Raw genomic sequence first — 25,706 nt, 5'->3', positions numbered from 1 at the left:
TGTGCGCAAATGCAACCCGCTGCAATTTTGCCCTCAGCCCGGAGGTGCAGCTCCTGGCTGTGCTGCATTTTTACGCAGTGGGGAGCTTCCTGGAGATGGTGGGGGACGGCACCGGCCTCAGCAAGGCATCGGTGTCACGGAGTGTGGCAGCTGTGACACCGATTCTCCTGCGCCATGCCCGGACACACATAAAGATGCCCTCCACACGGGATGAGGTCCGCCAGGTCCACCAAGGGTTCCACGCAGTGGCTGGGATCCCCAGGGTGTGGTGGATGGCACCCTCATTCCAATCCACAATCCCTCCCTGGTGGATCCGTGCTCGATCGGCAGAAAGCACTACGCGGCCATCAACACCCAGGTGGTGGTGGACCACAATGGCCTCATCACTGACATCATCGCCAGGTGGCCAGGAGGCACACACGACAGCTTCATGTGGGCCAACTCAGCTGTGGGGCAGAAGGCTGGCAGAGGAGAGTTTGGTAGGAGCAATGAAGGGAGATTGATTAATGAAATTGAACGGGATACATTGCGTAATGCAGATAAAAAATAGAAATGCCCCGCACCTGAATCCTGGGGAAGGATGATTGGAACCGAGATGAAGGGACGGTTGAACTGTGCCTCGGCAAGCGCCAGCTGTCTCCGGTGCAGCTCCAACCTCTCCTGCTTTATCCGGACCATCTTTTCCTGCAGGGCAGTTTGTCGTTCGAGTTGGCCCTCTATCCCCCGCAGCACCACCAGCTTCTCCCTCTCCAGGCGCACCAGCGTCTCGCTGCAGGTCGTTATTGCGGGCCGCCCTGTTAAGCCTCCCCGCATGCGGACACCGGGCCCTGCTGGTTGGCGCACAGGGACAGGGCACGGTTGTGGGGGTCGATCTCTCCTGGGGGCATGCACATCCCTGCTCCGCTCCCAGATGGCTCCTCTTCATCCTCACTTTCTGAGAGCCCCTCGTCCCCCTGAACATCGATGCCCCCACTAATGCCTTCAGAGGCCGTCTTCCCGAAGATAGAGAGGACTTTCTCCTCGTCGGGAGTGAGGGTCGTCCCACCCGGTGCTCCACGGGGCTATATATGCGCTAATGGGCTTGATTACTACTTGGATACACCTGTTGGCACACGCACCCCCCCCCCCCCCCCCCCCCACACACACACACACACACCACACACACACACACACACGCGCGATACATGCGTGGCCTAATTGCACCGGTGTGGGGGGACCACGGGGCGCTGTGTGTGACTTATGCGCTGATAAAAAGGTGGGTGATCGATTTGCCTGGCATCGATTGATTCAGTTCCAGCACCACCGCGCTGGACAGCTTCCACTAAGAACTTCTTAAGAAGCTTCTTTGGCTTGATCTTAAGGTTCTCCTAAGAAGGCAGTTAAGAACGCGTCTGGGAAACACCCGTATCTTAGCGCTCCTTCTTAGCCGAACCCTTCTTAAGAGCCTTCTTAAGTCCTTAAGAACGATCGAATCTGGGAAACGCGGCCATTGTCTCTGCTGCTGGAGGATAACTGCAGATAATGTCAACCTTTTTTTTCTGAATAAGGACATACTTCACCTGTTTCATCCAACCCGTTATTGATCAAGAAACAGAGACAGAGACATCATCTCCAATTCAGCTGGCTTCAATTCAGTTATCAACTCTGCATAGTTACAATACAACCGCATTTACTCTAGCTTAACCGTACTCTGTCAGTGTTACCATTGTCTTTAGCTGGTCTGTACATGGTCACATATTCATGCACTCTTAACAAAACAGCCCATCTCATTACTCACTGTGAAGTCATTGCATTTACATTTATGGCATTGAGCAGACACTTTTGTCCAAAGTGACTTACAACAAGTACATTTATCACAAGAAAGAAACCACAACATAGCACTGTTGATAAAGTAAGAAAGAAAAAACAATTTTCAAGCCATCTGTGACACAACTTTCATCTCACTGAGTAAACTTATCAGTAGTTTGTGATCGGTGCAAATCAAACATTTTCTTCCATACAGTTACTTGTGAAAGTAATGTACTCCAAAAATAACAGCTAATCTGTTTATCAAGATGCAAATAGTTCTTTCTGCAAATGAAAGCGTTTTGTAATGCAAACCTGATACGGTGAGCTAGCACTGACCCAACTAAATGAAACTGTCAAAGAGAAAGCATTGTGACTGACTAACTTTATTGTCATTTTCAGGTACAGAAAGAGTATTTATGCTCTTGATGATTTTTTTTTTTTATGTTTGGATTCCTAACTGGTCAGAATATAACAAGTACAGACAAAAGTATGCAATTAAATTAGATCATTTGAATCTGTTTTTATTTATATACCTTTTTTATGTATACTCACCTGTTGTATTTGATTTGACAGGTGTAACACCAGTGCCAATCATTTTAGATACAGGCTATAGTGCATTCATTTAGATGGGTGAACAGACAGTTTCACTTGAACTACTTGATTCCAGAGTGTCTGTATAACAAAGGGTAATTGACACGCTGCAGCCAATCACATTCAAGCACTCACCCAGACTATGTTATGCTAAGATATAGTTTGGTACAAATCATTTTGTGAATTACAGAGTGAGAAGCTGATTATTTGAATTAATTTGAACATGTTGATGAAGGTTCTCAGTCATCCAGGCTAAGAAGCCAACTGCAGAAGCCTCTTGGATGATAGGTGAAACGTCTTCAAGAAACTGAAACAAGTCTAGTTGCTTATAATATAGCACTGAGTATCCTTTGAACATAATGACTGCTTTTCTATGTCCAGGATGAGGTAGAAGGAGCAGCCCCAGCACAGTCATCAAGTGGAGGTGGAGGTGGTAATCTAATGGGAGAAATGAGCGCCATCCTTGCTAGAAGGCAAGTTACTACATCATAGACATCCAAGACAGATATGCATTTGATGATCTGATATAATGGAATGTCTATAACATAACTATTTTAAATAGGAGGAAAGCTGCTGACAATCCGACCTCAAGAAAGGTAGAATCTTGCAATGTAAGTGTTCCGTCAGTGACTTCAGGATAACTTGATTTCCTTTCATTATTCTGTAACTTTTGGAGAATGAGCAGTAGGATTTAAGATATGAGTGACTGATAAGTGTGAAATATCTTTACATGACGGCAGGAAGATACTGACTCCTCAATATCAAAAGTTTCAGGACCAAGAGGTAAGTAATGCCTCTTTCACTGTCATGACTCTGGATTCATGTTCTTTGTGTCATGTTCTTGTGTCTGGTTTTGTCTTGTGGTTTCTTGTATTTTATTTCCATGTCTTTGTATCATGTCTTGTTGTGTCTTATGTTTTGACTTTCCATGCCCTCATGTGTCCTTTAAGTGTCTCCTATGTCCTTCCCTCTGTCTCCCTCTGTTTGTCAGTGTTCTCATCCATGCCTTCCCCTCGTTATCTCACCTGTTGGTCCACCTCACCTGTTCCTCGTCTTGTCGTTAGTGTCTGTGTATTTAGTCTGTGTGTTCCCAGCACTTCTTGTCCGGTCATTGCCTCTGTCTGCGTCCATGCGTCTGCTTTTGGATTTGAGTTTGATTTACTGTAAGCCATGGGTTGAGTCATTAGTCACAAACGACTGTCAGAACAGAGAAAGCGGTTCTGCTTCACCACGGTGATGTGATTAGTTTACAATGAAGTCACAGAACAGATTACAAAACAGCAACATAAAGAGTCTTAATGACAGAAAATTCAGGTATTATACCTGGGCCCTATATTCACATGTTTTGGTGTATAAATAATACATACTTTACTAAGGTTTTGGAATTGGTCCAGCAAATCACCCCAGCAGTGCCTCAAGGATGAGTTGTTGCAGGAACAGGAAATCATGAGTCAGAATTATTGTATTGTTGTATTGTATTTTACTTAGAACTGCCAGCAAATGTTTATTGGCAATTCATGGCTGATTATATAACTGATTTTTAACAATTTGTGTGAGGCAACAACTGAAACAACATTTCAAGTGAGATTTCGGAGTGAGACTTCTTGAACGAAAGTTATGATTGTGCTTACAAAATTAGCTTATTTAACAAAAAGGTCTCTCGCCAAATTTGACACTCGGTGGCCCCAAAGGATTATGTACTGTAGAAACCATTGCAGCTCTGTCGCGGCTGCCAGGTGAGGTGATCTACTGGACCGATTCCAAAACTTTTGGTAAATATGTATGCACCTAAACATGTAAATGTCGGGGCCCAGGTTTCCCCTTGAATAATACATAACATGATACTGTGTTTCAACAGAAATTGATGGAAAGACCAAGGAAAAATCTGCCACCATGCCAACGTAAGAGCCTGATCCATCGAGCCTTCACAAGTCGTAACAATCCACATAATTGATTATTACATACTTTCGTCTAGACACATAATATTACTGATACTACAGCTATCGTAAGGGATGTGCATGTTTTTGCAACAGGCCTAAATCGTTAACCAACAATCAAAGGGACTACAGCCAAAGTCCCTCTTCTAACTCCGGCACCACCTCTGGATCCAGGTATCAATCTCCACTCTGCTCTCACCTGCTGCCAAGTTTCTCCTCATCCAAAAAGACTACTTGTCAGTGCTCTCTGCTTCAAATGCTATGATCTATTGAAATTAGCTCTGCACTGGTATCACTGCTGTTGTGCTGCTTGCAAATGACCCACTACAACAAATAAAGCACTCAGCATTTGGGTTTTTTTGTTTGAGGCTATTATTATAGCAAGAGGCTTAAACTTGTTTGTCAGCTGCTATGATGACTTTTTTCTTTTTTTATTTGGCCTTTGTATTGTATGCCTTTTATTGATAGGACAGCTTCAGAGTTAACAGGAAACAGGGTGAGAGAGAGGGGAGGTGACATGCAGCAAAGGGTCCCGGCCCGGGACTTTACCCCACGGCTGCCGCAGCAAGGACAAAGCCTCTCTACACGGGACGCTTGCTCTATCAACTGAGCTAATGGGGGCCCCATGCTATGTTGACTTTTGGTCTTCTACTTCAATGTAACATCTTGCCATAATGATGCCCTGCAACTGTATGCATGTAGTCTGAAGACATTAGATATTCCACGCCTTCCCGACAATAAACTCACTTAACCCTTTTCACTTTACTGTACAGTCTGGATGTCGGATAACCTATAAAGGTAAGGTAAGATAATCCTTCATTAGTCCCACAACGGGGGAATTTGCAATATTCCAGCAGCAAAATGGGATGGCAAAATTAGAGAACATCAATTAAAAAGCAGTAGAAAGAATATAAACAACATAAATATTACACACACACACACACATACACACAAAAGATATAGACTATTGCACACTGACAAGAATATTTACACCATTGCATATTGAGACGCAGAAAGGGCACATTTGGATAATGAGATTTCACAGTTTAAGTCAATTTGGTGTGTGTGTGGTCTACTGGGAGCAGTGCTGGTTGTACAGTCTAACAGCAGCAGGAAGGAAGTTTCACTTCTTCAAACACACTCCATTGCTGCACAGGGTGGGGTGATGGTATCTTAGACATCTTCCTCCTTTCTCCCACCACCTGCACTGGTTCAAGGGGGCATCTCAAGACAAAGCTGGCCTTCTTGATCAGTTTGTCTAGTCTTCCTGTCAGCATTTGTGATGCTACTGCCCCTGCAGACCACTCCATAGGAAATGGCTAACAGAGCCCAAAAAGGACTACGGAGTCCAATGGACCGGAGTTTCCTCATTTGGAAGAGTCTGCATTGACCTTTCCTGTAAAGTGCATTTGTGCTGTCTATCCAGTTGGGTTTATTGCTCAGGTGAACACCCAGGAGTTCACTATCTCAGTGTCCTTTCCCTGGATGTTCATTGTATCAGAGGGGCGGAGTGTCTGCAGCTGCGTGAATCCAGCAACAGCAGATGTTGTGATCCACCCCACGAAAAGAAAGAAGGAAGGGTGTTCTATTGTAGTCTATAATAAATATTGGTGATGAAATGAGTTTGGACAGAGTTATTGCACAGTGCAGAGTACAGAGTGAGGTCTATATGGAGCAGTGCTGGTTGTATAGTCTGACAGCAGCAGGAAGGAAGGACCTGCGTTACCTCTCCTTCACACACTTAGGGTGTATCAGTCTGTTGCTGAAGGAGCTGCCCAGTGCTGTGAGAGTGACCTGCAGGGGGTGGGACTCCTGCATCAGCAGCGATGACAGCTTGTCTATCATCCTGCTCTCTCCCACCACCTGCACTGAGTCAAGAGGGCATCCCAGGGTGGAGCTGGCCTTCTTGATAAGTTTATCAAGTCTCCTCCTGTCTGCTGCAGAGATGCTGCTGCTCCAGCAGACTACTCCATAGAAAATGGCTGATGCCACCACAGAGCCATAGAAAGAAGTCAAGAGTGCCCCCTGCACCCCAAAGGACCTGAGCTTCCTCAGCAGATACAGTCTGCTCTGACCTTTCTTATATGTTGCTGCAGTGTGATCAGACCAGTCCAGTTTATTGTTCAGGTGAACTCCCAGGTACTTGTAAGATGTCACCATCTCAATGTCCATTCCCAGGATGTTCACCTGTGTGCAGTGTTGTTTGTGCCTGCGTAAATCCACCACCAGCTCTTTGGTCTTTCCGGTGTTGAACTGGAGGTGGTTCCGCTGGCACCAGTCCACAAAGGTCTCTGTAGGCTCTGTCGTCCCCATCCCTGATGAGGCCGACAATAGCAGAGTTGTCAGAGAACTTTTGTAGATGGCAGTGAGGTGATTGGTGTACAGGGTGAACAGGAAAGGGGCCAGGACCGTCCCCTGTGGGGCCCCTGTACTGCAGATTATTGTGTCCGACACGTAGTCCAGAGTCCTCACATACTGTGGCCGGTTAGTGAGGTAATCCAGGATCCAGGATGTTAGATGTTGGTTCACCCCAGCGAGGCTCCTCCAGGTGAGACAGAGATCTGTCCAGGAGGAAGATGATGACGTTGTCCACTCAGATGCCAGGTTGATAAGCAAACTGGAGCGGGTCCATATAAGGACCCACCAGAGGGCGGAGATGGACGAGGACCAGCCGCTCCAGAGTCTTCATCAGGTGTGAAGTGAGAACAACTGGTCTGTAGTTATTGAAGTCTTTAGGGTGAGGGATCTTTGGTACAGGTACCACGCAGGAGGTTTTCCACAGCAGTGGCACTTTTCCCAGCTTCAGGCTCATGTTGAATATATATTCCACATTCCTGCACAGCTGGTCTGCACAGGACTTGAGGACCCTGGAACTGATCCCATCTGGACCCAGCTGTTTGACCATTCTGATTGGCGGTGTGCTAGCGAATCAGCGTGGTGTGTGGGAGGGGCGGAATACTGTGTGCACTGAGTTTTACTATGCACTCCGTTCTGTCATTTCTTGTTTTCATGTTTTGGAGTACTGACAGGGGACTAGCTGTTATTATGTCTGTTCAGGACAAATTAATCTGTGTTCGTTTGATAATGCCTCGCTGTATGTTTAGTATGCAGCTGTTTTTGTCTGAAATAGTTAAGTAAAGAGAGTTGCGTGCATAAACCTCTAGTCCAGCGTCTTTAACACTAGAACCACCCGCTTATTGCATCTCGCGCATGCACAGAATGTACACGCTACTGTGGAGCTGGCAGCACGTCGAAGCGGTGTGTTCAATGCAACTTTTCTGCCGAACGGGTCAGATGAGAGGCAACAGAGTGGTCGGAGAGTGGTCGGATTAGGCAGTTGGACGTCTGGGCGGTGTGTGGGGGCCTTAAGGCTTTTTCAGACTCCACTGACGTTTCTCTGCTGCAGCTGGTTCTCCATCTTCCTCCTGTAGCTGTTCTTCCCCTCTCTGATCTTCTTCCTCAGCTCCTTCTGCACAGCCTTCAGCTCCTCCTTGTTTCCTGACCTAAAGGCCCTCTTTTTCTCCTTAAGGAGAGCCTTTATGTCAGGATTAATCCAGGGTTTGCTGTTAGAGAAACACAGTACAGTCCTGGTACAGTGTTATCAACACAGAAGTTAATGGAGTCCGTTCTGCAGCCTGTTAAACTGTCAATGTCCTCCCCATGAGAAAAACACAGTTCTTCCCACACAGTTGAGTCAAAGCAGTCCCTCAGAGCCTCCTCAGACTCCTCAGTCCATGCTTTAACTGTGCGGGTTTCCACTGGTTGCCTGTTAACAAGGGGCTTGTGAACCTGTGAACCTTGAGGGCCTGTGGGTGCTGTATCTGCAGTGAGCTTGTGACTGAGTGAAGAACATCACAAGCTGCATCAGCGTTAGCAGAGGGGGGGATGTACACAGCGAACACGATCACCTGTGTAAACTCCCTCGGGAGGTAGTACGGCCTCATGCTAACAGCTAAAAGTTTTATGTCCTTACTGCAGACCTGTTCTTTAACAGTGATGTGCCCAGTGATGTGCCTGAACAGCTCCAAAACGGCACCCGCGTCTCCTCCTCCATAGCTCGCGGGGGACATCAGGCCGCGCTACTTAGGACCAACAGCTAATATGTTATTGACTTTAGCACAGTTAGCAAAGTGATGACTGGACAGACCACTACACCTTTCCCCAGTTTCACCACTCATAAATCATTGATGGAGGCACCAGTATGTTGGTGTGTTGTAATTTAGCTACTGTTTTATGTGTTTTTAATGTACATTTTCTTTAATTTGTATGTTAATTATTTATTTGCATGCAAGTTACATTAATCGGTCTGTCAAATTATTAGCCATGTCTTGCTTTAATCACAACAGAGCGTGTTTCAAGCATAATTACAATTAATTATTTTCAGATGTTAATTGTGTAATGCTTTCTGACAGTTATAATGTATACCATTGTTATTTAATGGCTAAAGATTAGTTTCTAACACAAATAATAATCAGAGGAGGTTTGTAAATGTTGAGTAAGTGATATTCCCATAACATTAGCTAACTTTAAAGCTTTCAATCATTGTAAAGCAGCTTTCGATTGAAGTAAAAGAGAGAAGTAATAAGAATACAGATTTTGTAGCACTGACATTTTTTTTATATATCATTTAACATGACGCATTTTTATTTGACTTACCTTGAGCCCTGTAAAGTATGCCTATAACCATGTGCAGATACTATTTGGAGACGAACAGCAAATAAGCCAATGCACCCATTTGGAAAAATCCGCCATTAACCTATTCTCTAAAGTGTGTTCTTTCATTTTGCAGACACATTTGATTCGTTCCCATCACCAGTGGCGTGCACAGGTAGACACTAGGTGGTGCTAAAGCACCTGCCCTTTGCCCTCTGGACCAAGCAAGTGCCCTTTTGAAAGTTCGTTTTTTTTTTGTGGCGCATGCTGACATGATCATCTATAAGTGCTCGTCGATTAAAACGTGTGATAATAATGCCCCAATTAATATTCCTTACACCCCCCACCCCATCCGCACACACCTCTGTCAACGTGAACGCGCAGAGCGAACACAAACGGAGGCGCGTTGTAGCAGCAGACAGTGCACAGCTGCAGCCCAAACACACCTCCTCCCCTGCCCACCAGCCAGGTAACACATAAATGAATCGAGTCGAGTATGTTGTTAGCCCCCTAAGCCTCAGTTGCCAAGCTATAACTTGCATTTAATTGTCTCTGTTGTGAAGTTGCCTGTCTCAATGCCACACAGCTGGGCATAAATTAGCCGACTGCTCACCTGCTTAACAAGCTAGACGCTACCCAAAATCAATAATAGATATGACGTGATGATGACCACCGGTAGAGTTTGTCATTGGTATCCTACAGCATGTAAATCTATCAGTATACTTACTTAAGATGAATATTTAGTAGGCTATTGTGTAGGTTTACATTAGGCTACATAATTAACACTTGCAGTAATTTATTTGCTAAATGACAAACAGGGAAATTCCCAATTGCCTGCAGAAAAAGTAGCCCTGTGCCTTGTTGAAATATAACCAAACAGTCTTATTCATATTGATGGTCTCTTTTTATTTACCAAGTGCAGCATAATGTCTAGAAAGGAGAGGATAACAAAGGAAAAAGAAAGGGAGCTACAGCAGGCAGCCCAGGGGAGCAGCTCTCTGCTCTCCTGGATAAAAGCATCCACCAGCAGCAAGGAGGATGCTGCTTTAGAGAGTGGTAATGCTCACTCTTCACTCCTCACTTCAAAATGACACTTTGTACACTTCTTTTGTTCTGACAGGGGAAAAAGAGTACACTAATCTATCATTGTAGCTTGTAACTTGCTTAAAACCTCTCCGTGCGTTCATTCCAAAGAAATAAAACAATAGTGATTGACTGATCAGTGCTATAGTGTGAAACTGTACCAGTTCAAAGGTCAAGTAATTTTATTAAGATATTGACATAAATAAATATTAAATTACATTCAACATGTGCCTGTAATGTTTATTTATTTTTTAAATCTCACACTGCTATAATAAGGCAGCTGTCAGTTCTACATGCCGCATAAAGTGCCCTTATTTTTCACTGAGCACCTGCCCCCCAAAATGTCTGTGCATGCCACTGCCCATCACTTACATATGTGGCATCCTTCATAGACTATTGGAAGTAGCACCATAATCTTGCACCAATGTTGGCATAATATCATGTCCCTTCCTTTTTCTAGGCTCCTTGGTGCGTGTTTCTTTTTTTTTCCAAATGTGACAACTTTAATTGGTTTAAAGAAATACAAACAAGCTAGGCAATTTTTTTCCCTATACCAGAATGAGAATTTGTGCTGTTCCTTGTTGTCACGTGTATTAAACATACAAGATGTAACGTCAGGCGCAGAGCCTGAACCTCTGGAACCTAAGCACTAGAACTCACATTTGATTCTGCTCTGATCCGGAGCTGTATACCAACAGAGAGCTCAGAAGTTACATTTTAATGTTTGGCATTTTCACTCCTGTTAATCAGCCTGACTGCAGCTGCAATCTGAAAAGCTGATATTCTATTGGTCTTTAAGTTCTGTAATGTTGACTGCTGACTGGAGCTGGTGGGGAAATGTACTTTACTTCTTAAACGTAATGTCACATAGAGGATAGGGGAAAGAGAAGACAGAGAACTAGAGCCTCTAGCTGAATTTGTGTGCCGTTGCTTGCTAAAGTTAGCTTACCGTTAATGTGCATGAAGTACAGGTGCCCTCAAGGAGAAAACACAACATTACAGAAAACAATCTCATCACAGAAAATGCAGCAACACTTTAAAAACATAACAATATTTCACACAACATAACAACATTACAAAAGACAATAACATTTAACAAAATAAGTTTTAAAAATGAAGACATTTGAGATGACAACGTTCTTTAATTGAACAGAACCCAAGTTGAACCCTGTATTTCTGTCGTGTTAAAAACCTCAGTGTTTCAGGACATTTAATATAACAAACCCGAGAGTTTTCAGATAGTCTTTCTGCTGTAGGGCTCTAGCAGAGGAATCAGGCTCCAGGCTTTCCTACGGCGTCCTCACTGGAGGGAGGACGGAAATGAGACGAGAATTGGCAGCTAGTGTGCCATTTGTTGTATTTGAAAACAAGAAAGTTGTCTCTACTTTCCCATCCTCGGAAATGTCATGTTTTCTGTAATGTCGTCACGTTTTGATTTTCAGGGCCACAGTAACCCTGAGATTCCACCAGATACGTGTCTGTTGCGTTAGGGCAACCCCCAAAGGTTATGAGTCCGCCACTGCGCAGTTCTGTTGACATCTGGTGTCGCCAGACCGAGGAATTTCTGAGAATCACATATTCAAATGTGAACTGGATTTGGCCCCAGTAAGCCCCGCAGAGTGTTTTATTTTGTAAAGTAACTGGATGTTATATTGTTGTTTCGGTGCATGACTTCCTGTCTGCTCTGTGCCAAATTCAGCTGAGTTGCTGCGTCTTGCTCCGTAATGAAAGTTCAACTGGTGTTCATTTTGACTGGTGAGGGTCCCAGATGCGCTGGAGATGTAGTTTGAGAAACACGGAGGGATAAGTAGGTCTGCATATATAGTTCTGTATTGCTACTCTATTTCTTTTTTCATTGTAGGCTACTTCTTTCATTTCATAAATGCACCATAACATAGCATAATTGAAATGGAAATGCGAAGTTCAAGTACTTTTTACTGTAAACATAAGTAGCCCACTGCAGTTGCCACATCATGTAAAAATATAAATTAATGTTCATTTTGGCTTCAGCTTAATAACAATTTACACAGCTGGGAACGATGGCTTTAAGTAACCATTTGAACGCAGTATGGAATGAAAGAAATACTCTACAATAACAAGTGTCACTAGTTAACCTGGACATTGCGCACAGTTAACAGGTCTCTACGCTGCTTAAGCCTCAGCTAATACTGTCACTGACCTCAGCCTTACTGCTTATCCCTAGTTTAAGTTCAAGAACTCTGAAAGAACTGCACTTTTTCTGATATTGCATTTATTCTACTGTAAAGTCTCAGCAACAGTCAATTGTATTTTTTTGGCCTTTTTTTATGGCTTTATTGATAGTCCAGCTGAAGATATGACAGGAAACAGGGAGAGAGAGAGGGGGAGTGACACGCAGCAAAGGGACCCAGGCCAGGAGTCGAACCCAGGTCCACTGCAGAGCCTCAGCACATGGGACGCGCGCTCTACCAACCGAACTAAACGGCGCCCCAGCAACAGTCAATTGTGAACGGTCCTTGAATTTATTTATTGCAAAAAGGCTGCAAGTACAGCACTCATGTGGCAAAACAACAGTGAAAGTAAAAAGGAAAAGAGGGCTTCGGGGAAAAGTTTGAGTTTTAAATCATAATCAAACTCTTTCCCATTTTTTATGTCTTCATACTCAGCTGCTTTTCGCACAAATTCAAGCCAGCAATTTAGTTTAGCATAAGGTTTTCAACACATTTGAAAATGTTATATCTTTCCTACTGAATTGTTTAAATGTATCATGACATTATTTAACTTCATTAATATACCATTTCAAATGTTTTAAGACAGCATCAGCATCCAGCATTTACTTATCCCATGAGTTTTTGACTGCTGCTATTCTGTTTCCTTCAGTGTCTCAGTGATTGTTTTTTCTGCTGCTTCTCCTGGCCAGCTCTATGACAAAAAAAATCCTTTTTTCAAACATTTAATTTTTATCTTAGGATCAAGGTGGTGAAAAAGAACTCAGATGGTGAAGGAAGGGAAAGTGATATGGAACGAATCAAACAGGTTGGTCCCTCAATCAAAAATAAAAGAATATCCTGCAAGGATGCAATGAAGCTCTGTGTTATGAATATTTTATAACAGAATATTAACTTTTAACTAATCAAAATCCACAGTAAATGTTGTGGCCTGTATTAATAATAAGCGGAGATCCTACTAATTTTTTAATGTATGTGTGTTTGAAGGAAATTCTTGAAGAAGTGAAAAAAGAACTACAAAAAGTAAAGGAGGAGATTATCAAAAGTGAGTTCTAACTAAGTATGCCATCCATTGTCATTACCTAAACTTATAAATATATTTGTAAAGATAATAGTTTTTTACCAGTGTATCTCTCTGGGTTTTTCTTTTTCTTTCTTCCAGCACTGATCGAGGAGCTGCAAAGAGCACAGCCAAAGGGTGATGAGAGCTAAAAGATCAACAATGGACCATGAGAATAATGAAAAGATGTGAATGTTTTGAGGCAATTTGCTTATTTTTCTTGACTTAAATTGCTTAACAGAAACGTTATCTTGCATGTAAGAGAACCATAATGTATTCATCCTTTATTCAGTGAACTTCAGTTTCAGTGGAACCATCCTACATCATCATTACTATTCTGTTTCCTTTGCGGTATACAATACATAATACAAAAAACAGATAGCCCACAATAAATACAACCATGTGTGTTCATTCAACATGTTCAGTTTTGTTTTGTATGCTCTTTTCTTCCCATTTCTCAGATACTTCACTCACTGCCTTTGTGTGTTTCCTGCCTGCCTCATTAGCCCTTTTTAGATGGAAAAGGCGGCACATTTGCTCCAAGGTAAGGGCAATGTGCCGTCCTGTCTTTCTAAAACGGAGGCATAATATTCCTCCTTTTTCAAAAGCGGCCACTGGGGTAGGCGTAAACATGTGACGTGACGTGAAGCATGAAGTTGGGCTGTGAACAGTGAAAACGTATTTGTCTTCAAAATAAGAGCTTTACATTGCACCCCATTGGAGTTTAAAACTGGGTTCTGGGGGGGGGGGGGGGGGGCTTTTAATTTGAAAGTAGCGACAGTTCCTAGCTTGCCGCTACAACAAGAAGCTGACACAACCAAACAGCTACAGAGACCAAGGAGACGCTAGCATCTCCTGGATCTCAGCAGCTGTCCAGTTGCTCATCTTAATGTCCGCGGATGAAGTGATGGACTGACTGCTGTGATCCATGGTTTTAAAACTCCCCGGCTGTGGGTCGCACAGCAGTGCAGGTCATCGACACCTCCGCCCATCTTAGGCAGGGGCCGGCACATTGACACCTCGGATTTAGATAGCAGGTGAGGCGGAAATAAGTGTACCCTCCGAGGTGGCAAATAGGCGGACCAAAACAGACCCCCAGTTTACCGCCCTCTGTCTAAAACCGCGGACCTTAGTGTCTAAAAACGGTTATTGTTAAAGGGATAGTCCGGCTTACATTGAATCCATGGTCTAACACACCGTGACACAGAGTAAAACCCCCCCTCGGGAGATCAAGTTTTCCGTCCACTATCTTATGTAGTTTTAGCAACCTCAGAAAAGACTGCACGATAACAATACACTGCAGTCTATGCCTCCAACAAGAAACTGCCATCAAAAAGCCACTCATAGTCACAAATAAAGCTCAGAACAGCACCAAACTTCAGCAACAGTACAAATAGGGTCCCAGCACATAGTTCGAGGCATCAAACATCTGCTAGCTTATAAACAGTATCAAAAATGTATCTGAAGTGTCTGCAGGGCAGCTAGCTAGCCAGTTGGCTATCTGCCTAGTTGACTTCACCTCATACTTTGTGTGTATGCCCCCAAAAAACAGCCTTTACACATCTCTACCCAGATAACCTTTACATTTGGCCCGGATCCGTTTTAAGCCCCTTGTCTCCGTTTCTAGCTCAGATACGTTTTCTGATAGTGGACCAGATCCGTGCCAGATAGAGGTTTCAGCTTAAACATTCCAACTGCCATCAGTTTCGTATTTCTATCGCTTTACAGATCTGGCCCAGGTCACTTTTCCAGCAGGTAACCGGAAGACATTAGCTGTGTCTGACACTGATTTGGTCCAAATCTGCAATCCAGATCCGAGCCGACACTGTTTTCACATAGGCTACACTGATGTGGCCCGAATCCGTGATACAGGTCTGAGCCGACTGCATTCAACAAAGGCTAAAAACTGCTCTGGCCCATATCTGCAATACGGATTTTAGCCGACACTGTTTTGACATAGGCTTCACTGGTGTGGCCCGAATCTGTGATACAGATTTGAGCCAACTGCATTTAACAATGTATTTGGCCCATTTAAAATGTCCCAGCTATAGAAATAGTTGGACAGACCGGTTATTTCAGTACACACAGCCTCTCACAGCCTACATTCATACAGAAAAACATTCATCCTTGCAGTTATCTAGTATTTGTTCTTACTAGTTAAGTAAAGTAAAAAATAATGTTAAAGCCAAACTTTTTTGGAATAGTCCATGTAGTGCAGACTGGAGGGCACGGTTGGCAGAATAATTAATGAGTAATTGATCAAATTAGACATCCCGATGCTACTATTGTGAAGAGATGTTTATAAAAACAATAAATATGGGGACAAAATAGAAAAGGGCATTTTGTATGGGGCTCCAGGCAAATGCCTGGTTTGCCTAATAGTACGGCCCGCCTCTGTGTGACCCCAGGAGAGAAGAGAGAGGGATGCTGACATTGGCACAGGTCCGTTTCAGGTCCGTCTTACGACAGCGCCAAAAGTGCCAAGTGACCGTTGGTCTCGCTGGACTGTCGTCATACAGATACGGCCCACATCCGTAATACGGACCTCAGCCAGAAGCGCGAAAAGAAATCATCGGACCTATGCTCACACCGGATCTATCTGTTCTTCTGATCGGACATTTCGAACTGACCATGGCTACCACACGTAAGTTTCTATGTGTTTATTCTAATTTACTGTCTATACCTTAAATGCATTGTGCGAGGGAAATGCTGTTGGCTTTGTAGATAGCAAGTTAAGGAGCTGTTAACCATTTGTTCACCACAATGGAGTCGGTGTTAGCTAGCCGTTTGACGTTAAAGCCGCATCGGCTATAGTGCTAATGAAAAGTGTTGCACAGAATAGACCTAGTGTTAAGCTAACCTAATGAACTTTTAATATCATGGCATAGATTTGCGCTAATGTGCTGATTTTTAAAAGGTGGTCTTAGCTTTTTCCTGTTATAGCGCTGAGAATTGCAGGCGCACATTCACGAAAACGACATGTAGCCTGACTTACGATTTCATTGCATCATTGTGAGCTTAATTTTACACTTTGACCGACCATTTAAACACTTGTTTTAATTGCAATTGTAACGTTATGCTGCCAGCTTGCCATCAGTGTCACTGTCACTGATGCTACAACCTGCAGCTTATGTAGATCTCTAACCGCCTCCTTGCACTTGCAGAAGAAATACCTTGCTGGATCCTCACAGCCCTCTGCTGTGAGGCGGTCAGAGAACTTAGTGCTAGCTGCAGATTGTGGCATCAGTGACACTGTCAGATGATGTTTAGCTAGCCTACAATTACAATCAAAACGACGTGTGTATGGCTTATATCGTCATTCTGCACAGGGGCGTCGCACCCGTGGGGGATGTGTGTGTTTTAACAGCCACACTTTTCCCGGTGAGTGGGTTCAACACCCACACTTTGTCTGCAGTTTTTCTGCAGTTTTGCACAAACGCCTTACTGCGGCCGGAGTCACTTTCTCCGGCCGCTCTGTGTCTGCGCTCGCTGCAGCTGCCTCCTCTCTCCTCTCCTCTCCTGTTGCTGCCTCAAACATGACACCGGCTTTGGGACTGACACGCTGATGATTGGCTGTTCTGCCTTAAGTCCCGCCTCGCTTGCTGGGTTAGATTTATTGTTCAGCTCGTGCTGATGAGGCGGGATCTGCCGTAAAATACCAAATAACAGACGGGCGTTTATTTGTCTCTCAATCACTTAACAGACCAGGCGTTTATTTGGGACAGGCGTTTAATTCCCTCCTCACAATAATCCGGGCTGAAAATGTCACAAACTTCTCCAGCTTCTCTGTGAATTCTCTGGAAACGGAGAGCAACCAAAAACAATGTCTGTAACGTTCTCTGATGATTGTTAACGTTGATTACTCCTGATAGTTCAGTATACAGGTCGACACCAAACTACATGATGTGTTTATAATGTTTTTATGTGTTTACAGCTGCTAATGTATGTAACGCTGTTACTGTGATGACATATGACAGTTAAATATTTAATCTGTCTATAATAACCACATCCTGACATGTAACTGTGATTTTTGATAATCTAAGTACTAATAATAACAATCATGACAAAAAATTAACAAAGACTGCAGATCAAGATAAGAAGCTGCAACTGGCAGTGAGCAGCTCTCTTTTCTGTTAGCAGTGAAGTGATATACTCCCTGACAGAACATTATAGCTACGGCTACACAAACAGCCTAAGCTATGTGAATTGCTCAGCTTATGATCATGATAGTCGGCCCTGTATTCATTCCAAACTACATGCTATGCTTCAAACAAAGTTGAGGTTGTCTGTGAATGCGAACTACTGTAGGTGTACTCAACCTCCTCTCTGCACAGAATGGGAAAGAATACCAACGTGAACTTGGGAATTGCAACAACACGCATGCCTTTGAGGAGCCTTATAGAAGTAATTAGAATGATGGGCTAATCTTCATTTTTAGCAAATGTCATGTAGGCCTGTTTTGTCGCACTGATCCAAATTTCTCTTTCAACTTAATCTCTAATGACGTCTGTGTTTTCCCACCAGGTGCAGTGCGCAAATGCTCACTGACGGCAAAGGCGATGGAAGCAGAGATCTGGGCGCATGTGATACGCTGGTTTGCCCCGTCAACAGATAGGAGCGGCGGGCGCCAGGAGAGCAGCAGCAGCAACAGCAATATGAAAACCTCACCTGAGGCTGCTCTTGGTCGACGCCATCCATAAGTTCTGTTTGTTGACTTTGTTCATGTCGTTTTGATATAGTCATAGTCATTTGATATGCAAACATGGGCCAGATAGTGTCTTGTCCTAGATTTGAGGCCAATAAGCCTATACGTTTGAGATTTCATTGCTCCAACTGAAACCTTAACAAGTCAAGCTTTTTATTTAGTTATAGGCCTTGTAGTGAAAATGTTTTGTTTTTGGTTTTGTTGGACATTCCACAGACTGTGCAAAATGTAGCCTATTAGCCTATCTTACATGCAACAGGGTTGTAAATATGAAGTTTGTCAAATTAATTAATTTATTCTTTAAATCTTTTTTTATTTTGTTTAGTCAGCAAGTTATTGTGCTGCTGGCTTTTATTTTATTTTCATGCGAGGCTTTTTACTGGTATGTTATTTATTATGACAGCTGGTGGTTGCTTAGCAACGGTAAAGCTTCAGCTCGTCCCCTTCTGTTTGTCCGCTGTGTGTGTGTGTGTGTGTGTGTGGTACATACTGTCAACAGCTCCGTGTGTGTTTTTTTTTTTATTAATTATCATTTTTAAACTTAAATTTAAGATAATACTTGAGCATATAACGTTTCGTGTTTGATTTAGTCATGTTTTGTAATGGTTATTAAGTGTTGTCATCTTTAATTTCGTTTGTTTTAGCTGTTCACCGTTCATTCCTATATAGTTTCAGTTTATTAAGGTTTATTTATTGTATTTTGTGTAATGTATAGGGGCAGGAGCTGTGCTTGGTGTCTCCGTCAGTAACCATCAGCTGTTTCTCTGTTGTCAGAATAAATTCCGTGAACCTGACTATAGGCTGTGTGTTGTCTCTACTGACCCGAAATGAACAAGAGGGTTACACCTACCCTAACTGACAAAAATGCCGAAAATAGGGCAAAAGTTAATTTCGGTGGTGATTTAAGCAGAATCGTATCACATCTGGCACTGGTCCGGTAAGCGGAGTCGTTTTACGGACCTGTTCCGCATCTGTAACGCAATGATTAGGCGGCGCTGGAACGGCCCTGGCACATATCCGCAACAACCCCAAAAAACAGATCCGAAACGGCTTCGGCCCGATGTGCGTTTGGACTCAGGAACGAGTCCGTGAGGCGGAGCCGGGCCAGATCCTGCTCTATCGTATTGCGGTTGCGGCCCGGTTCCGTTACAGCGTCCAATGGCTATCTGGGTACCCTTTGTCTCTAGTTTGCCTTAAAATGTGATGAATTGCAAAGGGGACATAATATTGATTTACACTTGTGATAAACATGATTTATTTAACAGTCGTTGGCACATGGATGTATTGGATATGTGTGTATATGTGTGTGTGTGTATATATATACATGTATGTGTATATATGGACAAATCACAATCCTTCTGGGAAAATGTTCTGTGGACAGATGAAACAAAAATAGAGCTTTTTGGCAATGCCAACAGTTTGTTTACAGATGGCACAATGAAGCCTACAAGGAAAAGAACACCCTACTAACAGTTCGGGATGGTGGGGGATCCATAATGCTGTTGGGCTGCTTTGCTGCATCTGGTACTGGAAGCCTTGACCGTGTCACAGGAATCATGAAATCAGAGAATTATCAAGAGATTTTAGAGCAAAATGTCCTACCCAGTGTAAGAAAACTTGGTCTCAGTTGAAGATCATGGGTGCTCCAGCAAGATAAAGACCCAAAGCACACATCCAAAAGCACGCAGGAGTGGTTGAAAAGGAGAAAAACGACTGTTTTGAAATGGCCAGCAATGAAACCTGATCTCAGTTCGATTGAAAATATTAGGTGAACTGAAATCTGCCATTGGGGAAAAGAAACCTGCAAACGCTCAAGAGCTTGAACAATTTGCAAAGAATCATCACTGCCAAAGGGTGTGCAACCAAATATTAAAGAGGGGTGCCATTATTGCTGCACATGCTGTTTTTTCTGTTTCTTCTTCGAAATTACAATATGTAAGTTGAAAAAACAATTTTCTTTGTTAAATTACTTTGGACCTCCGATTAAAAGATCCTGATCATTTATATTTGAAGATATTGCAGAGGTTATGCAAAAAATGAAGGGGAGCCAATGACAGTGAGCAGGACTGTACATATTTTGCATACATTTACTAAATTACATTAATTTCGGCCTCCACACATATGAACCCCCCTTTGTCAAGCTTATCCTGATTTGACAATACAAAGTTTAGCTTCTTATGGATTCAAATTGCAACCCCGTGTTTCTGAATAGAAAAACAGCTGTAAAACACCTGACCAACCCAATTTCTTTTAGGTTAAGCAGCCTCCTTATCTATCAAATGTACTTTCTGAAGAAATGCAACATCAGCATTTTGAGATTGAAGGTAACATAAATGAATATGAACATGAATATTATATAAAAATCCTCAAAATACCACTGCAACACAATTGTGATGAAATTAATGAATTATCTTATTAACTGTACAGCTCATGTCACATAGGATATGTTTATACCTCTTCTACAGCAACATGAATAATTTTTTAGCTTTTTAACAATGCATCTTGACTTAACTGTTTTAACAATGATGTGTGTTTGTCTTCAAATCAGGAACTGAATAATATATCATACACTGTACATGTTTATAGGACAAGACAAAACAAAAGCATCATTGCAAAATAAAAATTATCTTGTTTTAATAATCAAAGCCAAAATCATCATTTAAAATATAATTTTATGAATTGCCCTGCCCTTAATCAAATAACAAGTTATGCCACTGAAAAGTGCTTGTGGTTTTTTATTTACAACCCTATCACCTTGATCCCTTAAATGTATTACTCTCTATTTAGGTCCTAGTTTTTAATACTAGGATAACAAATAAGGTTGATGGCTTGGTTTAACAAAAATATTAACTGAACTTTAAAGGTCACAAATAGTGCTGCTAACCTGCAATAGTCACAGTAGAAGTGAGCACAGCATTCTCAGAGGCCCAAAATAACTCTTATGGGTTCCACCTAGTGGAACAACTTTATACATCAATAAAATGTGAGAATGCAATTACTATTAAATAATACTTGGTTTCTCTAATTTAGTTTACTAATGCACTGGAGCCTATGCCTTTTACTTTATTTGCAGCTTTATTTGAAAGGTAAAATGATGATAATGCAACTCTTTGCTCACTATATGAGCTATCATAACATCATGAGCTGTTATTACATTATGAGCGATATCTATAAGGCTCTTATTGTAATAAGTTATTACATTATTACGTTATGTGCAAAGCACTTATTACGTTATGCGTCCGTGATTTTATAACATCATAAGCCGTATTACATTATGAACTTTTATTACATTTAAATTATTACATTATGAGCCGTTATTACATTAGCCATTATTACATTTTTAAGGGCCATCTGTCATCTAGGACAAGGCACTTTTCTTTAAATTGGTATGAAGCAGTCCGTTCCGTTTTCTTCCGCTTTTCCGTGAGGGTCGGGGGGATGTTTTATCCCCCTTTTTCAGCCAATTCCAGTAAGCTCTATGGGCGAAGGCCAGGGTACACCCTGGATGAGTCGCCAGTCGACAAAAAAACGCCCAAAAAATAACGAGCCGATATATATATATATATATATATATATATATATATATATATATATATATATATATATATATATATATATATATATAAAACCGGCACGTTATTTTTTGAATAGAAATGACACAGGCGTCTCCCAGAAGATAACAAGAGACATCATGGTAGAAAAATATATTTCCTACAATGGCTGTTATTACATTATTAGTCATTTTTACATTAACAGTTGCTACAGCCCCTTCAGTGTCACTAAAGCAATCACACAGTTTTGAGAAGAACTTGCGCCGTCTTGTCTGCAGAAGGCGGTGTGAGTTCAGCGATCACCGAACGTCTACCTAATACCCAGAAGAAGAGAGTCCATGGTGTTTTCCTGGGTGGATGGCCTGCACTGGATCTAGCCTGTCAAAACTGCAGTGGAACTAGAGCAACGAGGGATAAAGTCGGAATAATGTTCGTGAAGTCTTGTCGTTATATTAAGTGTAAGATAAATCGATTTACGAGATAAGCTGAGGAACCTGTAACTCATATAGTCAAGTTGGTTGACTATCTCGCTATTTGCAAAGCTAACGTTAACATCCACCATTCACCTACAAGAAGGCATATGATCGGTAATGTAAGACTGTTAACTATTAACATCAGCATTAGTTTCATATTCAATAACATAACATTATGGTGACGTTACAGTGAAAACTAGCTTGCAAGTAGCCAGTGTAAAGCACAATTATGCCTTTTAGCTATAAAACCCCACTTTTGTGAGATAAATATATGTGGGATTCGCCTTTAACGTTAATTCAAAGTTAACGTTACTTATTACTTGTATTACCTGCATGTTGGCTAACTTAACACTCAGTTGTCTGAGGTCAAGAAACCTTACATTAATTGGTGTGTTGGTGGTTCAGGCGTTCGGTAACTTTGAAAAGTTGTCAGTTTGGTTGGTTTATTACTAACTAGATTTACTTTACCTCGCTAACTCATCTGTAAACGGCACGTTGAAAGTAATTTGCCGCTGTCAGCATAAACTACAGCTGACTACTCATAACTAGTTGACGTTAGGTAGCAGAGAAGCTCACAGTCAACAACAACGTGATATGTTAGCTAGAACTTAGTTAATACTGTGATGTGGTTCATAAATCCAAAAACTTACCCTAATTTTAGTAGATGTTAATTTAACGTTAGTTATAAATTCCTCCAAGTAACGTTACCCTACTCTGTTCGATGGCCTGATCAACTCGAAACCTGTGGTATAAGTATACGTTAGCGTTCACGTCACGCGTCCCTGAAATGATAAAAACGTTGTCAGATCTTCACAGAAGGGCTTTACGGAGTCTTTTAGCTCATAAAGTTGATAAATCAGTATTAGCTAAATTCCAGCTAAGATTAACACCGTTTGCCAATACCAGCTTCACTGTCTATTAGTAATGACAAGAGGAGTATGATGGTAAATGTTGAATTCTTAACTTCTTATGAGCTAATATATTATGTCTACACGAAATGTGACCCATGGAATTTCTCTGGTTATAATGCTCTCACACAGCCATCATGAACTCTAATATTGTAAAGAAATACTATTTTTATTATTTGTTTCAAGAGAGGAGTTATCTAAGTCAGAGTCCTGCACGGGTGAAATGTACTGTGTCGGACACAGATGCGGATCGGGTCGGACGCCTGGAGAGACGGGTCGGGTTTTACGATTGCCATTTTCAAGGCGTCACTTATCATCAGTCATTATTAGTGACACAAATGATAAGCATTTATATTTCATATGAGCTCATTCATGCGTGCTTGCGCCCTCCCAGAACTCCCATTCCCCCACGCTGGCTTACTTTCACTTATAAAAATTGCGTCCGTCCAATTTTCCTTCGGCCGTCGGTATCAATTTATAGCGGGTCGGCTCGGGTACGGAATGTAATTCATGCTACTGTCAGAAAACGGGTCGGATGCAGTTCTATGGCGGGTTCGGGCGGGTTTGCGAAATAAGACCCGCGCAGGACTCTGCTTAAAGTGACCATTTTAATCCTCTAGCTAATTATCAAGCTAAATATCCAACATGCTAGTTAACGTCAAAGACTGCGGTGGAAGACGACGGTAAAATATTTCCTTTCTCGAACACTGGATTTATTTATGCCTGATTTTTTAAGGTGTGGCGGCTTTTATTTTGCCATGGCGGTGCGCCACAGTCAGTTACATGTAGGGGAAACCCTGCATTCACAATAAATAATATAAATATCATTTTATGATGTTTTAACATTGATACTAAAATACAATTTGGTTTTGTTTTTTTGTTGTTGTTTTTTTACACAGCAATTTGGTAATCACGTACCATGACAATAGTTTAACTCAGGAATAATGACAAGGAGAAGCCTTAAGCGTTCTCGCTAAATATTATCTGGTTTTTAACACCTGAAATGTATTTGCCAGTCTACATGCCAGTGGGGTCTGTTGGGTTTATGGAGTGGTACTGGACTTCTGAGGACTATGCAGAGGGGCAGATGTGGGCTTTCAGAATGTATCTTTTTACATTTCAGAGATGAGCAACTTGTTGTTCAATTGATGCTAAAGTTAAGAGAGTTTGCCTAGTTGCAAATGTTGTGCTGTTATCCTTTTTTAATAACTAATAATAACTTTTTAAAATGTATTTTATGGCTTGCCCCTGTGACTTGGAGCAGAGTGGAACTGAGCATATGTTTTACATCAAGTAGTTTTTTATCAAGTCTAACAGCTAAAATGCAACCATTGCAAATAAATCCTGATATTGTGTTTGTTAATCAGTTACTTCATCTTTTCAAAAAAAAGCTTTTTATGTGTTAAATATAACAAAATCAAACTTACAAATATCAACTGTAACTGAATATACTTTGTAAATACTGGTGACTGTCTAAACTACCCTATTACTCTGTCAGGTGTTTTGAGTCCTATTTCCTTTGTTTCATTCAGCAGGGGCTGTTCAGATCTAGATAACTGTGACTGAGACTTGAAGGGCTTGCAGAGAAGTCCACAGTTCCCCTACCTGACCTCTTGTTCCTGACACTCTTTGAAACACATCTCTTACCATGAATGAAGTTAATATAGTCAGAGAAGGTTGGCTGCATAAAAGAGGTAAGGAGCATGAAAATCAGTATGATATAATGGTGCTGTTAATCAAAATGAAGACAGGCTTGGCACTGCAAGTGTTTTAGGAATGCACAATTGCATCTCTATTTCCCAACCAGGTGAATATATCAAAACATGGAGGCCCAGGTATTTCATCCTGAAGAGTGATGGTTCCTTCATTGGTTATAAGGAGAAACCTGATCTAAATGACCAGACTTTACCACCACTCAACAATTTCTCAGTGGCAGGTCAGTCCTCCCATTGATTTCTACTTTCTGAAACTCTTATTTGGGTTTTTTTTTTTAGTTTTATACAGTTCTGTCCCCAGTGTTTAAATCTTCAGCCACTTTGTGTAACACCATTGTTATTGTGTTTTTCACAGAATGCCAGTTAATGAAGACTGAAAGACCCCGGCCCAACACATTTGTCATACGTTGTCTACAGTGGACCACTGTCATTGAACGTACTTTTCATGTGGACAGTAATGAGGAGAGGTAAGAACAGGCTAAAATATTACATCAAGCATGTTGTCATTCTCCCACTAGGCTCGTACCACAATATGGTGAAAATGTTTTAAGCGATTCCCCAAGGCCTTCAGTGGCCTCTTGGTTGTAACACACCCTTCAAAACTATTGCTTGACAGTGGATGCCTGACATTAAAAGGTTTTTGTCTCTCAGAGAGGAGTGGATGTGGGCAATCCAGTCTGTGGCAAATAGTTTAAAGATGCGGGAACAGGAGGAGGAAGAGCCAATGGATGTGTTCGGCTCACCCAGCCAATGCAGCTTGGAGGAGATGGAAGTGGCTATGTCTAAGAGCGGCACCAAAGTGGTGAGAGGATGAACTTGTTGGGGACAGTGATTTACAGATCGTGAGCTCGAGTTTGATCTAGGTGTGGGCAATGTGAAAATGGACTGTGAGATCTTGTGGGCACCCACAATTTTATGCGATTAAATATAGTGTCAGGAAAAAGACTCCTGCACACTGTCCACTTCACTTGCAATTAAATTTACTGACAACAACGTTTCAGTACTTCTATCTATCTATCTATCTATCTACTATCT

General features: G+C 42.0%; 2 protein-coding genes and 1 long non-coding RNA gene across 9 annotated transcripts in view; all 3 read left to right on the top strand.

Moving 5' to 3' along the window:
* LOC115594437 (vasodilator-stimulated phosphoprotein-like) overlaps positions 1-13,737 on the top strand; it is a 30,837-nt gene extending 17,100 nt beyond the window's left edge. Inside the window, exons 6-13 of the mRNA XM_030438537.1 lie at positions 2,761-2,852; positions 2,942-2,990; positions 3,120-3,162; positions 4,238-4,280; positions 4,413-4,490; positions 13,001-13,067; positions 13,247-13,304; positions 13,422-13,737. Coding sequence (XP_030294397.1) covers positions 2,761-2,852; positions 2,942-2,990; positions 3,120-3,162; positions 4,238-4,280; positions 4,413-4,490; positions 13,001-13,067; positions 13,247-13,304; positions 13,422-13,471 — 480 coding nt within the window. The 3' untranslated portion in view covers positions 13,472-13,737. The remainder of the gene's footprint in view (positions 1-2,760; positions 2,853-2,941; positions 2,991-3,119; positions 3,163-4,237; positions 4,281-4,412; positions 4,491-13,000; positions 13,068-13,246; positions 13,305-13,421) is intronic.
* A 1,009-nt stretch (positions 13,738-14,746) lies between these two features.
* Positions 14,747-18,818, top strand: LOC115594457 (uncharacterized). Its single transcript, XR_003986493.1, has 2 exons — positions 14,747-15,963; positions 17,844-18,818. It is a non-coding gene; the product is annotated as an uncharacterized LOC115594457 (long non-coding RNA).
* Positions 18,819-21,838: 3,020 nt separating this feature from the next.
* The window catches only part of LOC115594431 (RAC-beta serine/threonine-protein kinase-like), a 20,229-nt gene continuing 16,361 nt past the window's right edge, over positions 21,839-25,706 (top strand). The window contains exons 1-5 of one of the 7 annotated variants that reach the window (XM_030438519.1): positions 21,839-22,004; positions 24,492-24,650; positions 24,764-24,892; positions 25,027-25,138; positions 25,323-25,473. In XM_030438519.1, coding sequence (XP_030294379.1) covers positions 24,605-24,650; positions 24,764-24,892; positions 25,027-25,138; positions 25,323-25,473 — 438 coding nt within the window. In that variant the 5' untranslated portion in view covers positions 21,839-22,004; positions 24,492-24,604. Of the gene's footprint in view, positions 22,168-24,488; positions 24,651-24,763; positions 24,893-25,026; positions 25,139-25,322; positions 25,474-25,706 lie in introns of all 7 variants that reach the window. The other 6 variants (XM_030438518.1, XM_030438523.1, XM_030438520.1 and 3 more) reach the window with 6 other exon arrangements.

This window comes from Sparus aurata, chromosome 13 (genome assembly GCF_900880675.1).
Source record: "Sparus aurata chromosome 13, fSpaAur1.1, whole genome shotgun sequence".
Classification (NCBI taxonomy): Eukaryota; Metazoa; Chordata; class Actinopteri; order Spariformes; family Sparidae; genus Sparus; species Sparus aurata.
This window is presented reverse-complemented; position numbering and strand designations above follow the sequence as displayed.